The 14,756-nt window shown below is 40.1% G+C and overlaps 1 protein-coding gene across 1 annotated transcript in view; it reads right to left on the reverse strand.

The window, feature by feature from the left end:
- lrp2b (low density lipoprotein receptor-related protein 2b) overlaps positions 1-14,756 on the reverse strand; it is a 134,054-nt gene that overhangs the window by 19,956 nt on the left and 99,342 nt on the right. The window contains exons 60-64 of the mRNA XM_088322929.1: positions 14,166-14,282; positions 12,603-12,719; positions 7,547-7,684; positions 7,343-7,465; positions 1,923-2,051 (exon numbers count right to left, since the gene is read on the reverse strand). Of these exons, the coding sequence (XP_088179055.1) occupies positions 1,923-2,051; positions 7,343-7,465; positions 7,547-7,684; positions 12,603-12,719; positions 14,166-14,282 (624 nt within the window). The remainder of the gene's footprint in view (positions 1-1,922; positions 2,052-7,342; positions 7,466-7,546; positions 7,685-12,602; positions 12,720-14,165; positions 14,283-14,756) is intronic.

Consider the following 14,756-nt stretch of genomic DNA (forward strand, 5'->3'; position numbering starts at 1 on the left):
AATGGAAGATCCACTCCCCGATTCAGATCACAATCAGATTGCGATGGCGACTTGCTTCCCGCGTCCAGAGAGCATCGGATCGTGGGCGCTGCCCTTCCTCTTTTATTCAGTAAAATTGTGAGAAAACGTTACGCGATTGGGTCTACCCTGTGTGCTGGTCGTAACATTGGTGTGACGTCAGCATTTTGCAGACATTATTCATATAGCAGAGGGGTGATCATTATGTAGATCGTGATCTACAGGAAGATGGTAAATGGACTGCATTTATATAGCACTAAGGACCTCCAAAACGCTTCACACTTCACCCATTCACACACACACACTCAAACACCGATACCCGCTAGCACGCGAGGCGCCCATGTAAATATCAGGGGTATTAGGGGTATCAGTGCCTTGTCAACATTAACTCAGAGGGGCCGGGAATCGAACTCGCGACATTTTTGGTCCCAAGACGATCGTTTTACCTCCTGAGCTACAGCCGCCATAGTCACTGGTGTACAACTGGTAGATGGTGGGTATACAGTGCATTGTGTTTGTTAGGACATGCTAAGAAAAGAAAAAGAAACAAAGGAAAAAAGTAAAAAAAGAAATAAAAAGAAAAAAGTAACAGCTAGGAAAAAATTAACACAATGAGATTTTTTTTAAAGGAATTTAAAAAAACAGGAAAAAAAAAACAGGAAAAAAGAAGAAAAAGTTTGTGTTGCATTCAAATCATTTCCAATTATACCAAGTCAATCTTGTTGCCGACATTGTACTTCCACTCAAAAATGGGATTAAATACAGTTCGGTATCGTACTACTTAATTGCCACACTTGGGATTGCTGTTGCTCACTGCTGTTTCAAGCGTTGCTCACTGACTTTGTGTGAACGCTCAGACTCGAAAGGAAAATTACAGGGAACATTGGTTGGGACCCATAGATTTTTGAGCATGCGAGTCCCCGGGACCCAATGTTCCCTGTAATTTTCCTTACGGGTCTGAGTGTTCACACAAAGGTTGTACGGCCTACAAACGTTCGTTTGTTCTTACAATTCTTTCACAAGATATCCATTTCTTTTTATTTCCTGATATCTTTTGTCGCATAATATTAACATTTTTGGGGGCTTATTGAGTCGGTTGCAAGATACAGAACTGTAATTAATCACATTTTTGAGTGGAAGTACAATGTTGGCAACAAGATTCACTTGATATCATTGGAAATGATTTGAATACAAACTCTTTCTTCTTTTTCCCAGTTTTTTTTTTAATTCCTTTAAAAAAAATCTCATTGTGTTTATTTTTTTCCTAGCCGTTACTTTTTTCTATTTGTTCTCTATTTACTTTTTTCCTACATTTCTTTCTTTTCTTTTTTTCTGGCTTTTTTCTAAAATTTTTCCTTCTTTTTTTCTCAGCTTTTCACTACTTTTTCAATTTGGTATTTTTCTTTTTTGTTCTATTCCCCCCTTCCTTTAAGTCATTTTGTGCATCATTTTACATGATATTTGGTCGTATAGGGATGAAAGAAGCAAAAACAACATGAAGAGCCGGTTAGGACCCGAAGGAGCCGGTTCCTTTTAGTGAGCCGAGCCGAAGAAGCCGGTTCTCGACAAACTCTACTAACTTTACTCAACTTCGTTCTACTTCGACATTGACTTCAAAATACCGCATTTAGAAGACAACGTCAGGGGAACCCGTGTATTTTGACCTTCATGCACTGTAACTTTGACTTAAGTCGCTTCTTAAGTAGTAATTTTGAGCCCTCATTTTTGTGCGCCGGCTAGATTTGAGAATGTGCGGGCAGTGCGCGATTGCGCACACACGCAGCTTAGAGAGAACATTGGTTGGGACCCCTAGATTTTTGAGCATGCGAGTCCCCGGGACCCTTCACTTTTCACAGGTCAAATGAACACTGTAAAGGTGTATTCTATTCTATTCTTGTACTTACTGCAGCCCAACTCGTCGGTGCGGTCCCCGCAGTTGTCATTGTGGTCGCACACATAAGGCAGAGGCACACAATGGCCGTTGGTGCATTTGAACTCCTCCAGTGTGCAGGGGGCTACCGTGGCTGGCCGACCTTCAAAACAAAACACGATTCGTGGTTAAATTTCTTGTTTGAAATTTCAATCGGTAACAGAAGAGCAGCTTCAGCGAGGGACTCCCGTCGCAGTCTTGTTCCACGGACGGACCGAGGAGATCGTTTCTTCCTCATGCCATGAGGCTCTTTAACGCCACCCGGGGGGAGTAAAATCCCACATTAAACCCCCACATTTGCATATTAACCTATTTTTTATTACAGTGTGTGTTTTTGAATACTCTATAGCAGGGATGTCAAACAGGCCCGCTAAGGGACACTCAGAGAAGCGCAAGAGAAAAACAAGCTGCAGGTTGAAATATGTCAACTTGATGTTGCCAAAGCCAGGTACCTCACATAGACACTGTACTTGTATTTCTTTCTCTCTCTCTCTTTCTCTTCCACCCTTTGTCTCTCTCTTTTTCTCTCTCTCGCTTTCACTCTTCCTCTCTCTTTCTCTCTCACTTTTATTTTATCTCTATTTTTTCTCTTTCTTTCTTTTGCTCTCTCTTTCTATCTCCGCTCAACTGCCTCCCTATCCCCCTAACTATCTCTCTTTTTTCTCTTTCTTTGTTATCATTTCTCTCTTTTCCTTTTTTCTATTTCTCTCTTCTATTTCACTTTTTCAATCTTTTTTCACTTTTCTTTTTCTCTGTCTTTTTTCCTCTTTGTCTCTTTCTCTCTGTGTCATTTTACCGTCTTTTTGCTCTCTTCCTTTTTTCTTTTTCAATCTCTTTTCTCTCTTTCCCCCCTTCTCTTTTCGCTCCTCTCTTTCTCGATTTCTCTTTGGATTTTGTTCTCTCTCTCTCTCTTTCTTTTCCCCTCTCTCACTATTTCTCTTTTTATCTTTTTTTTCTCACACTCTCTCTCCCCTTCTCGCTCTTTCTCTTTTCTCTCTCTCTCTCTTCCCTTCTCGCTCTTTCTCTTTTCTCTCTCTCTCTCTTCCTTTCATTCTCTGTATCTTTTTCCCACACTCTAATTTTCTCTCCCTCTCTTTCTCTTATTTCTTTCTCTCGGTTTTTCTTTCTCTCTTATCTACTTGTCCGGCCTTCGACAGTATCTACAGTATCTATCTACAGTATCTATCTATCTATCTCTACAGTATCTATCTATCCATCTATACAGTATTTACAGTATCTATCTATCTCTCTATCTCTACAGTATCTATCTATCTATACAGTATCTACAGTATCTATCTATCTATCTCTACAGTATCTATCTATCCATCCATCAATCTATACAGTATCTACAGTTTCTATCTATCTATCTCTCTAGCTCTACAGTATCTACAGTATCTATCTATCTTTACAGTATCTATCTATCTACAGTATCTATCTATCTATCCAGTATCTACAGTATCTATCTATCTATCTCTCTAGCTCTACAGTATCTACAGTATCTCTCTGTCTACAGTATCTATCTATCTACAGAATCCATCTATCTATCTATCTATCCAGTATCTACAGTATCTATCTCTCTATCTCTATCTCTACAATATCTACAGTATCTATCTATCTATCTAGCTCTACAGTAACTCTCTATGTCTACAGTATCTATCTATCTACAGTTTCTATCTATCTATCTATCCAGTATCTACAGTATATATCTATCTATCTCTCTATCTCTACATTATCTACAGTATCTATCTATCTATCTCTCTAGCTCTACAGTATCTCTCCATGTCTACAGTATCTATCTATCTACAGTATCTATCTATCTATCTATCCAGTATCTACAGTATCTATCTATCTATCTCTACAATATCTACAGTATCTATCTATCTATCTATCTATCTCTCTAGCTCAACAGTATCTATCTATCTATCTACAGTATCTATCTATCTATACAGCATCTACAGTATCTATCTATCCATCCATCCATCTATACAGTATCTATCTATCTATCTCTCTAGCTCTATAGTATCTATCTATCTCTCTATCTCTACAGTATCTATCTATCTACAGTATCTATCTATCTATCCATCTCTCTATCCCTACAATATCTACAGTATCTATCTATCTACCTATCTCATCTTTCTATCTAATCTAATCTAATCAGGACGGGCAAAACCAAGAGGCAATGCATCTAACTCTTTATTTAATTCACTCAACATCTAAATCCAATGTCCACTGCAAGCTATTTAATCCCGACTCGGGTCCGCAAATAATTTCTTCTGATTGATGCTTAAGCTGATTGCACAACAATTCCATAACATTCTCTCGGACATTGCGAGGCTTTGTGTCCACCGGAGTCACCCGTGTCATTTTGTGATTTACCAATTTTGCTGGCCACAGGGCAAACGCCGGAGCTCGGGATAATCTTTGCGGACCACATACATGAACTGGACTTAATAACGGAAACATTTCAGACTTCAAACATAAAGATATGAAACAGTCATTTCTTGTGAAGCATCAACAATAAGTGGGACACAATCATGAAGTAGAACACACTATCGGATATTTTAAACTTTTTTGACAAATAAAAAACAAAAAAGTGGGTGTGTAAAATGATTCAGGCCCATTGAGTTAATACTTTGTAGCGCCAAGTTCGCTTGGGGTATGTCTCTTTTTTGCACATGGAGAAACTGATATTTTGGCCCATTCCTCCTTGCAAAACAGCTGGAGCTCAGTGAGGTTGGATGGAAAGCGTTTGTGATCAGCAGTTTTCAGTTCTTTCCACAGATTCTCAATTGGATCAAGGTCTGGACTTTGACTTGGCCATACTAACACCTTCATATGTTTTTTGGTGAACCATTTTGTTGTAGCTTTTGCTTTATGTTTCAGATCATTGTCTTGTTGGAAGACAAATCTCCATCCCAATCTCAGGTCTTTTGCGGACTTAAACCGTTTTCTTCCAGAATGGTCCTGTATTTAGGTCCATCCATCCTCCCATCAATTTTAACCATCTTCCCTGTCACTGCTGAAAAAAGCAGGCCCAAACCATGATGCTACCACCACCATGTTTGACGGTGGGGATGGTGTTTTAAAGGTGATGAGCTGTGCTGCCTTTACGCCAAACATAATGTCTTGCGTTGTTGCCATAAAGTTTTTGGTCTCATCTGACCAGAGCACCTTCTTCCACATGTTTGGTGTGTCTCCCAGGTGGCTTGTGGCAAACTTTAAACGACACTTTTTATGGCTATCTTTAAGAAATGTCTTCCTTCTTGCCACTCTTCCATAAAGGCCAGATTTGTGCAGTATATGACGGATTGTTGTCCTATGGACAGATTCTCCAAGCTCAGCTGTAAACCTCTGCAGTTCATCCAGAGTGATCATGGCCCTCTTGGTTGCATCTCTGATTAGTTTTATCCTTGTATGAGCTAAAAGTATAGGGGGACGGCCCGACCTTGGTAGATTTGCAGAGGTCTGATACTCCTTCCATTTCAATATTATTGCTTGCACAGTGCTCCTTGGGATGTTTAAAGCTTGGGAAACGTTTTTGTATCCAAATCCGTCTTTAAACTTCTCCACAACAGTATCTCGGACCTGCCTGGTGTGTTCCTCGTTCTTCATGATGCTCTCTGCGCTTCAAACAGACCTCTGAGACTATCACAGTGCTGAATCATTTTGCACACCCACTTTTTCGTTTTATATTTGTTAATAAAGTTAAAAATATTCAATAAAGTGTGTTCCACTTCATGATTGTGTCCCACTTATTGTTGATGCTTCACACGGAATTATAGTTTTATATCTTAATGTTTGAAGTCTGAAATGTGGCAACATGTCACAAAGTTCAATGGGGCCAAATAGTATAACTGTATAATATCATACATTACTGGTGAAAAATAACAAAAAAATATTCCCCAATACTTTCTTTAGATAATGTACGGACTAATTTGATCATCAGAACGGGGGTCTCCACTTGCCCTCTAAGACACCGATGTCAAACAGGCAGCCCGCGGGCCAGATCAGGCCCGCTAAGGGATTGAATCCGGCCCGCGAGACAACACTCAGAGAAGCGCAAGAGGAAAACAAGCTGCAGGTTGAAATATGTCAACTTGATGTTGCCAAAGCCAGGTGCCTCTCACAAAGACACTGTACTTGTATTTATTTATCTTTCTCTCTCTCTTTTTTTCCCACCCCTTTTCTCCCTCTCTGTGTCTTTTTCTCTTCCTTTGTTGCTCTTTGTCTCTTTCTCTGTCTTTTAACCTCTTTTGCTCTAACTTCCTTTTTTTCTTTTCTCCCTTTTCTCTTTCTCTCTTCCTACCCTTCGTGCTTTCTTTTCTCTTTTCTCTCCTTCTGTCTTTCTATTTCTCTTTGGATTTCTTTTCATCTCCCTTTCTTTTTCCCCTCTCTCAGGCACAGACTTTTCATCTCTTTTGTTTCTCACGCTCTCTCCCTCTCCCTCTTTCTCTTATTTTCTCTCTTTTTCTTTCTCTTTAATCTACTAGTCCGGCCCCTGACAGAATAATAATAATAATAATTTCCTTTGTATTGTCATTCTTTGTAACAATGTACACAGAACGAAATGTCGATACACCTGACCCGTTGTAGCGAGCCGATGCAGCCGCAGCCAACAGAGGGCGCCGCCATTTTACCAATTAGGTATGACTCGGCCGAGGCGCGAACCAGCGACCTCCCAGTCTCAAAGCGGGCACACTACCATCTAGGCTACTGAGCTGATGTTGGTTCTATCGTGTGGCCCCTGAGTTAAAATGAGTTTGACACCCTTGCTGTAAGACCACCTGACTAGCCTGCGGACTGGTTCTGAAAATATATCATGGATATTGCAGTTTCTAACTGGGATGATGTTTGTTGGTTGACTAAGCCTATTTTCACTTTAGTTCTAACCTGGTAATAAAATTATCAGGGTTGGATAGGGTTACTTGAACTGGATTACTTTCAATGACTTTTGGATGACTCCAATACCAAATATGCTAATAAAAGACAAAAGAAACTAAATATGAATCCAATGATGACTCACAACACGTGGTAAGCTTTCTCTCCTGGCTTTGATCTCTTTGATCTCCTAAAAACTAACATAAAATGCGACAGAAACAAAATGAAAATCAATCCAAACAGCTTGCCGACATCATTTTTGCCGTTCCATGTGTTCCGTTACTCCCCAAGCCTGCACAAAATTGAGTCATTTTATTCATATTTCGTTTCTTTTGTCTTTTACTAGCATATTTGCTATTGGAGTCATCCAAAAGTCATTGAAAGTAATCCAGTTAAAGTAACCCTGCCCAACCCTGAAAATAATACATTGTTATTTTAGAATAATTTCCAACTGGTATCCCTTTGCCTTAATCATAAACAAATCATGATGCAAGCAAGTGTGTGTTTGATCCATACAAAGTTCCTCCTTCTCGTCACTGCCGTCGCCACAGTCGTCCTTCTTATTGCACAGCAGGCCGGAGTAGATGCAGTAGCCGTTGGCGCAGCGGAATCGAGACGGCATCTCGCAAGTGATGTTCACTGTGCGAAAATGACACCATACGTACACGGTATTACCGTCACGGTTACCGTTCGGCTAACTCTATCGAGGACGAATCTCACGGCATAAAGCCAGCAGCTCGTCGGAACCGTCTCCGCAGTCGTCAGAGCCGTCGCAGACCCAGGCCCTGTTCAGACACAGATGGTTGGCGCACTCGAACTTGTCGTGAGGGCACCATCGGCCTCCTGGGTAACGAGTAGCTGAGAGAGAGAGAGAGAGATCGGCGTCACTGAATGTGTTTAGGGAACATCGCGTTGAATTAGAATAGAATAGAATAGAATAGAATATACCTTTATTGTCATTGTTATAAAATGGGTTAACATATTGTGACAACGAAATTGGGCATGTCACTCCAGTTTCACACATTCACAGTGAGGTAAAGAAACCAAGAAGATAAGGAACAGAGAAGGTAAGGTTATAAAACAAGGAGGATAAGGTTATAGTTGTAATTTACACAATATTTACACAAAGAAATGACGGCATGTAGGATGTTACATACAGTTGGTATCGTAAGTGTTTGTGCAATATGCATTTGGTGCAAAAATGGTCAACATAGTGCAAAAAAATAGCCAACATTGTGCAAGGCGAGCAGTAAACAGTGCAGTCAACATTGTGCAAGAAAGATAGACATGAGTACCATTTTATGTTTGTATGAGGTAGTGTGTTTGCAAGAGTTTTCAGTTTTTTGTGTTTGGGTGCCAAATGACCGTATTTTCCAGACTAAAAGGCGCAACTGAAGTGCGGCTTATAACCCAGTGCACCTTATATATGGGAAAATATGGTGGGTAAAACTGGAAATGCATACAGTATTTATACATGTGCAATTCTAAACAAGGTTTTATGGTATACTAGAGTAATTGCACAATGATTCATCATTTGCAAATATCACTGACTGTAAAGTAGGCTTAAACGTATATACTCAAGGTGTGTATTTCTAATCAGTTTGATGTTCCCTTTTGGTGTCTCTTAGTCTTCCTGTCTTTGTTTACGTTTCCATGGGGGTAATCTTTGGTCTTTGTTTCAACATACCAGTACTTTTCCATGTCTTGTGATCTCAATAAAACACAGAAGCAGACGGGGGATGACTGAGATTGAGATCGAGATTTGAGTGAGAGGGTATGGAAAGATCTCATCTCCCCGGTTACAACTGGCTAAAATACTTAAGTCTTTGCCTGGTGCATTTTCTTTTACAGTTAGCCAATATTTTTTAGCTCTCCCAAACTTCAGTGGTTGTTTTACACCCAACACTGACTTAAATTTGAAAACATTGTATGCGATGGCAATCAAACCTGTTGAGAGCACTATTCACTAGACCACCAGTAATACAGATGACTCTTGAAAAAGGCTTTAGATTTTATCTCATTATGAAACTATTTTCACTCTGTGCCAAAAATGAATGTTAAAGAATGGAGAAAACGGAAAGTCGTCTTGAAATATATTAATGAACACAAAGTTCGATTGATCGCCCTACTTTTTGTGTTTATTTACATAATTCAAGAGTCTGCAGCTGGTCCAAAATGCTCCAGTGAGGCTTTAAACTATGACAAGAAAGTTTGATCACATTACTCCGATATTAGCTAACCTGCATTGGCTCCCTGTTAGATTAAATGTGATTTTAAGGTTCTGTTGGTATTATACAAAATTATACATAGACTTAGATAGATAGATGGATATAGATAGATAGATAGATAGATAGATATAGATAGATAGATAGATAGATAGATAGATAGATAGATAGATAGATAGATAGATAGATAGATAGATAGATAGATAGATAGATAGATAGATAGATAGATAGATAGATAGATAGATAGATAGATAGATAGATAGAGAGAGAGAGAGAGAGAGAGAGAGAGATAGATAGATAGATAGATAGATAGATAGATAGATAGATAGATAGATAGATAGATAGATAGATAGATAGATAGATAGATAGATATAGATAGATAGATAGATAGATAGATAGATAGATAGAGAGAGATAGATAGATAGATAGATAGATGGATAGATAGATAGAGTGAGAGATAGATGGATAGAGATAGATAGATAGATAGATAGATAGATAGATAGATATACTGGACTGTCTCAGAAAATTAGAATATTGTGATAAAGTTCTTTATTTTCTGTAATGCAATTAAAAAAACAAAAATGTCATACATTCTGGATTCATTACACATCAACTGAACTATTTCAAGCCTTTTATTATTTTAATATTGCTGAATTTGGCTTACAGCTTAAGAAAACTCAAAAATCCTATCTCAAAATATTAGAATATCATGAAAAAGTAGACAAGTAGGCTATTCAACTAATCACCTGAATCATCTAATTAACTCGAAACACCTTGCGAGGGTTTCCTGAGCCTTAAAAACACTCAGCTTGGTTCAGTAAACTAAATCACAAGTATGGGGAAGACTGCTGTCCAGAGGACCATCATTGATACCCTCCATCAGGAGGGTAAGACACAAAAAGAAATTTCTCAAAGAGCAGGCTGTTCACAGAGTGCAGTTTCAAAGCATATCCACAAAAAGTCTGTTGGAAGGGAAAAATGTGGCCGGAAACGCTGCACAACCAAGAGAGATGACCGCAGCCTTAACAAAATTGTGAAGAAGAGCCGCTTCCAGAATTTGAGGGAGCTTCAAAGACAGTGGGCTGAAGCTGGAGTCCAGGTATCAAAAGCCACAGTTCACAGACGTGTCCGGGAAATGGGCTACAATAGCCGTATTCCCATGGTCAAGCCACTTCTGAACTCAAGACAACGGAAGAAGCGTCTGACTTGGGCTATGGAGAAGAAGCACTGGACAGTTGCAGAGTGGTCCAAAGTCCTGTTTTCAGACGAAAGCAAGTTTTGCATTTCATTTGGAAGTCAAGGCGCCAGAGTCTGGAGAAAGGCTGGAGAAGAGCAAAATCCAAGTTGCTTGAAATCCAGTGTGAAGTTTCCACAGTCAGCAATGGTTTGGGGAGCCATGTCAGCTGCTGGTGTTGGTCCACTGTGTTTCATCAAGTCCAGAGTAAATGCAACTGTGTACCAAGAGATTTTAGAGCACTACATGCTTCCATCTGCTGAAAAGCTCTATGGAGATGAGGATTTCATTTTCCAGCATGATCTGGCACCTGCCCACAGTGCCAAAACCACCAGTAACTGGTGCACTGACCATGGCATCACTGTCCTTGATTGGCCTGCTAATTCCCCTGACCTGAACCCCATCGAGAATTTCTGGGGTATAGTTAAGAAGAAGATGAAAGACACCAGACCTACAAATGCAAATGAGCTGAAGGCCGCTATCGAAGCATCCTGGGCATCAATAACACCTCAGCAATGCCACAGGCTGATTGCCTCCATGCCACGCCGGATTGATGCAGTAATCCGTGCAAAAGGATTCCCAACCAAGTACTGAGTGCATCAATGGACATTTTCAAATGTTTGATTTAGTTTTGCTGTTATAAAATTATTTTTTTTACTTGGTCTGAGGAAGTATTCTAATATTTTGAGATAGGATTTTGGAGTTTTTTTCAGCTGTAAGCCAAAATCAGCAATATTCAAATAATAAAAGGCTTGAAATAGTTCAGTTGATGTGTAATGAATCCAGAATGTATGACATTTTTGTTTTTTTAATTGCATTACAGAAAATAAAGAACTTTATCACAATATTCTAATTTTCTGAGACAGTCCAGTAGATAGATAGATAGATAGATAGATAGATAGATAGAGCCTTGACATAGATAGATAGATACCATGGATAGATAGATATAGATCATTCAGATTTAACTTCCCCCTATGTTCCGATCCAGAGCCTACGCTCTGAAAATGCTGGTCTACGAGTGATTCCAAGAGCCAAGAAGAAATCCGCAGGTTCGAGAGATTGCTCCATTCGGGCCCCGGTGCTGTGGAATGCTCTTCCCCCTGAGATTCGATCTGCAACCTCAGTGGAACTGTTTAAATCTAGGCTTAAAACACACTTTTATTCTCTAGTTTACGAATGACCTATATTTCCTGTTGACAATATCTGTGTATTATATGTTATTGCAACTTGAGTTGCAGCCTGGTCATCCTGGAAGGGGGAAATCACCTCATGTGCGGTCCCTTCTCAAGGTTTCTTCATTTACCTCATGTCGAGGTTTTTGAGTTTTTCCTTGCCTTGATGTAGGTTTTAGATCAGGGCATAATGTCATAATAGTTTGTGGTCTGTGCAGCCCTTTGAGACTCCTTGTGATTAAGGGCGTCACAAGTAAACATGACTTTATTTGACTTAACATCTTTCTCTAGCATTCATGTCTGGTATACTGTATACACTGTAATAATGGTGTGATAATGATATGAAATCCAAGGTTCTTTTTTTATGTCATCTGCACTAGTATTCGTCTGGTGGTCAGGTTTCTGCTCTCTTACCAGCACGACCAGGGTCTGATTACTACGGTAGCTCTTACAGTAGTTTTGATTCCATGGGTTTTATAGTCCAGTGTAGCTTATATATGGAAAATATATGACTACTTTTTGATTTGAGGTTTTTGAGTTTTTCCTTGCCCTCATGTAGGTTTTAGATCATGGGGATGGTGTAATAATAATCGGTGGTTTGCAATAAGCAGCACGGCGGCGCAGTGGTTAGTGCGTGTGCGGCACAGTTCTGAGGTCATGGGTTCAAATCCAGCTACCAACCTTCCTGTGCGGAGTTTGCATGTTCTCCCCGTGCTTGCGTGGGTTTCCTCCGGGCACTCCGGTTTCCTCCCACATTACAAAGACATGCATTTCAGGTGGATTGGCCGGTCCAAATTGTGCCTAGGTGTGAATGAGCGAGCGAGTTGTCTGTCCCCGTGTGCCCTGCGATTGGCTGGCAACCCGTTCAGGGTGTCCCCTGCCCACTGCCCGATGATTGCTGGGATGGGCTCCAGCACCCCCGCGACCCTACTGAGGATAAGCGGTGCAGATAATGGATGGAAGGATGGTTTGCAATAATCTGTGCAGCACTTTGAGACTCTTTGTGATTAAGGGTGTCACAAATAAACATGATTCGGCTTGACTTTTTGGGGGTGCATCTTACAATCGGCGTTATAGTGCAGAAAATACAGTTGATGTGGAAAATGAAGACGAGTGAATGACTTTGATGGTGTTCGTATACTCACGACATTTGGTCTCGTCCGATAGATCCTGACAGTCCGGGTTGCCGTCGCACTGCAGCACGACGGGGACGCAGTGGCCTGAGTCGCACTGGAACGTGCTTGGCGGACAAGTGTGCAACTCTAGAATATATATTTTACCATCACGATTGGGTCATAAATATGCCTTTTCACACTTAGACGATAAAGAATGAAATAAAACACATGTGTGACTGTTTTTAAGGGACACTGTGTAATATTTGACCACTAGATGTCGATGTATTGTGGAGTGCAACCAAGTTTTACACAGAACAAGGAAGAATACAGGCTACGGAGACCTAAACTTTAGACTTAAATGGCACAATTTTGGGTGTATATTGTTAGTGTTTCTCAACTGGTGGGTTGTGACCCTCCTTAGGCAGGGTTGGGTAGGGTTACTTTAACTGGATTACTTTCAATGACTTTTGGATTACTCCAATACCAAATATGCTAATAAAAGACAAAAGAAACTAAATATGAATAAAATGACTCAATTTTGTGCAGCCTTGGGGAGTAACGGAATACATGGAACGGCAAAAATGATGTTGGCAAGCTGTTTGGATTTCTTTTCATTTCGTTTCTGTCGCATTTTATGTTCGTTTTACCGGAGATCAAAGAGATCAAAGCCAGGAGAGAAAGCTTACCACGTGTTGTGAGTCATCATTTTTTAAGAAGGAAATTGAATGTTTTTGAGATGAAGTGTTTGAGGAGCATGTTAGGAGTGACAAGATTGGATAGATTGAGAAATGAAATTGTGAGAGACAGAACTGTAGTAGTCGTGGAACTGAGCAAGTGTGTTGATACGAGAGTACATGGTTGGTTTGGACACATGGAGAGGATGGATGAGGAGCGAATGTTGAAGAGGATCTACAGAGCAGAAGTCAATGGAAGAAGACCAAGAGGAAGGCCGCCATTGACGTGGATGGATGGTGTTATGAGTGCACTGCAGGAAAGAGGTCTAAATATAATGTGAAAGGATAGTGGGATTGTGGATGCGTTCTTAAAGATGGGCTGGGCACCCGTATGATGCGGCAGGGGTAAACCAGCGAAAGCTGTCGGGCCCTGCTGTTGAACAAAAGTGTGTGTTGTGTCACTCTGACCCGAGTGACACGTCCCGTTTCATCGGGAGGGACGAAAGCATGACCATCTTAGGTGCCGAGGTGCCTAACTTGTTTGGGTGTTTGGGCAATTGGGTTGGCCATGGTCCAAAAAATTTTTGTGTGTTTTTTTTTTGCTGTTTTTTTCCCTTTTATTTTCCTTGTTATTGTATGTGTTTGTCTTGCTGTCGGTCACCCCTCTTGAGGGATATGACCAAGGTAAATAGATAGATAAATAGATATATCTATCTATCTATCTATCTATCTATCTAGAGTATTTGATATTCTTTGCGATTAGGATAGGATGTTGGTTGAAGTCGGACTAGCTAAGAAATGAATTCACATTTCTCGACCTACGGGTATTTAAAAAAAAAAGCCTGTTTATATGATTTTTACTTAGTATTCGAATAAAAATACACAATGTCCCTCGTTTTTAGGTAAGGTCGCTGATCACCGCAGTCTCGTTCGTCCGAGTTGTCGCCGCAATCGTTGTCGTGGTCACACACCCATTTCCCGGGGATGCACTGCTGGTTGTCGCAGCGGAACTCGCTTTCTGAGCAAGGCCTCGGTTCTAGAAAGAGCCATGAGCAACGGTGAGCAACGCTTGAAACAACAGTGAGCAACGGCAATCCCAAGTGTGGCAAGTCATTATCAAACATGTCCAAAACTTGACATCAAGTTACATTTTGCTGAGTTTCCGGCAATGCAAAATTATTTTTCTCTTTTGAATGAATTGACTCATGTACGATTGCAAAAGTTGTACGGCCTACAAACGTCCTTTGTTCTTACAATTCTTTCACAAGATATCCATTTCTTTTTTTTTTCCTGATATATTTTGTCGCATAATATTTACATTTTTGGGGGCTTGTTTAGTCGGTTGCACGATACAGAACTGTATTTAATCACATTTTTGAGTGGAAGTGCAATGTCGGCAACAAGATTCACTTGATATAATTGGAGATTATTTGAATGCAACACAAACTTTTTCTTCTTTTTTCCGTGTTTTTTTTTTCTACTTATTTTTAAATTCTTTTAAAAAAATCTC

Source organism: Urocampus carinirostris, chromosome 19, assembly GCF_059441175.1.
Source record: "Urocampus carinirostris isolate Australia breed hairy pipefish chromosome 19, RoL_Ucar_1.0, whole genome shotgun sequence".
Taxonomy (NCBI): domain Eukaryota; kingdom Metazoa; phylum Chordata; class Actinopteri; order Syngnathiformes; family Syngnathidae; genus Urocampus; species Urocampus carinirostris.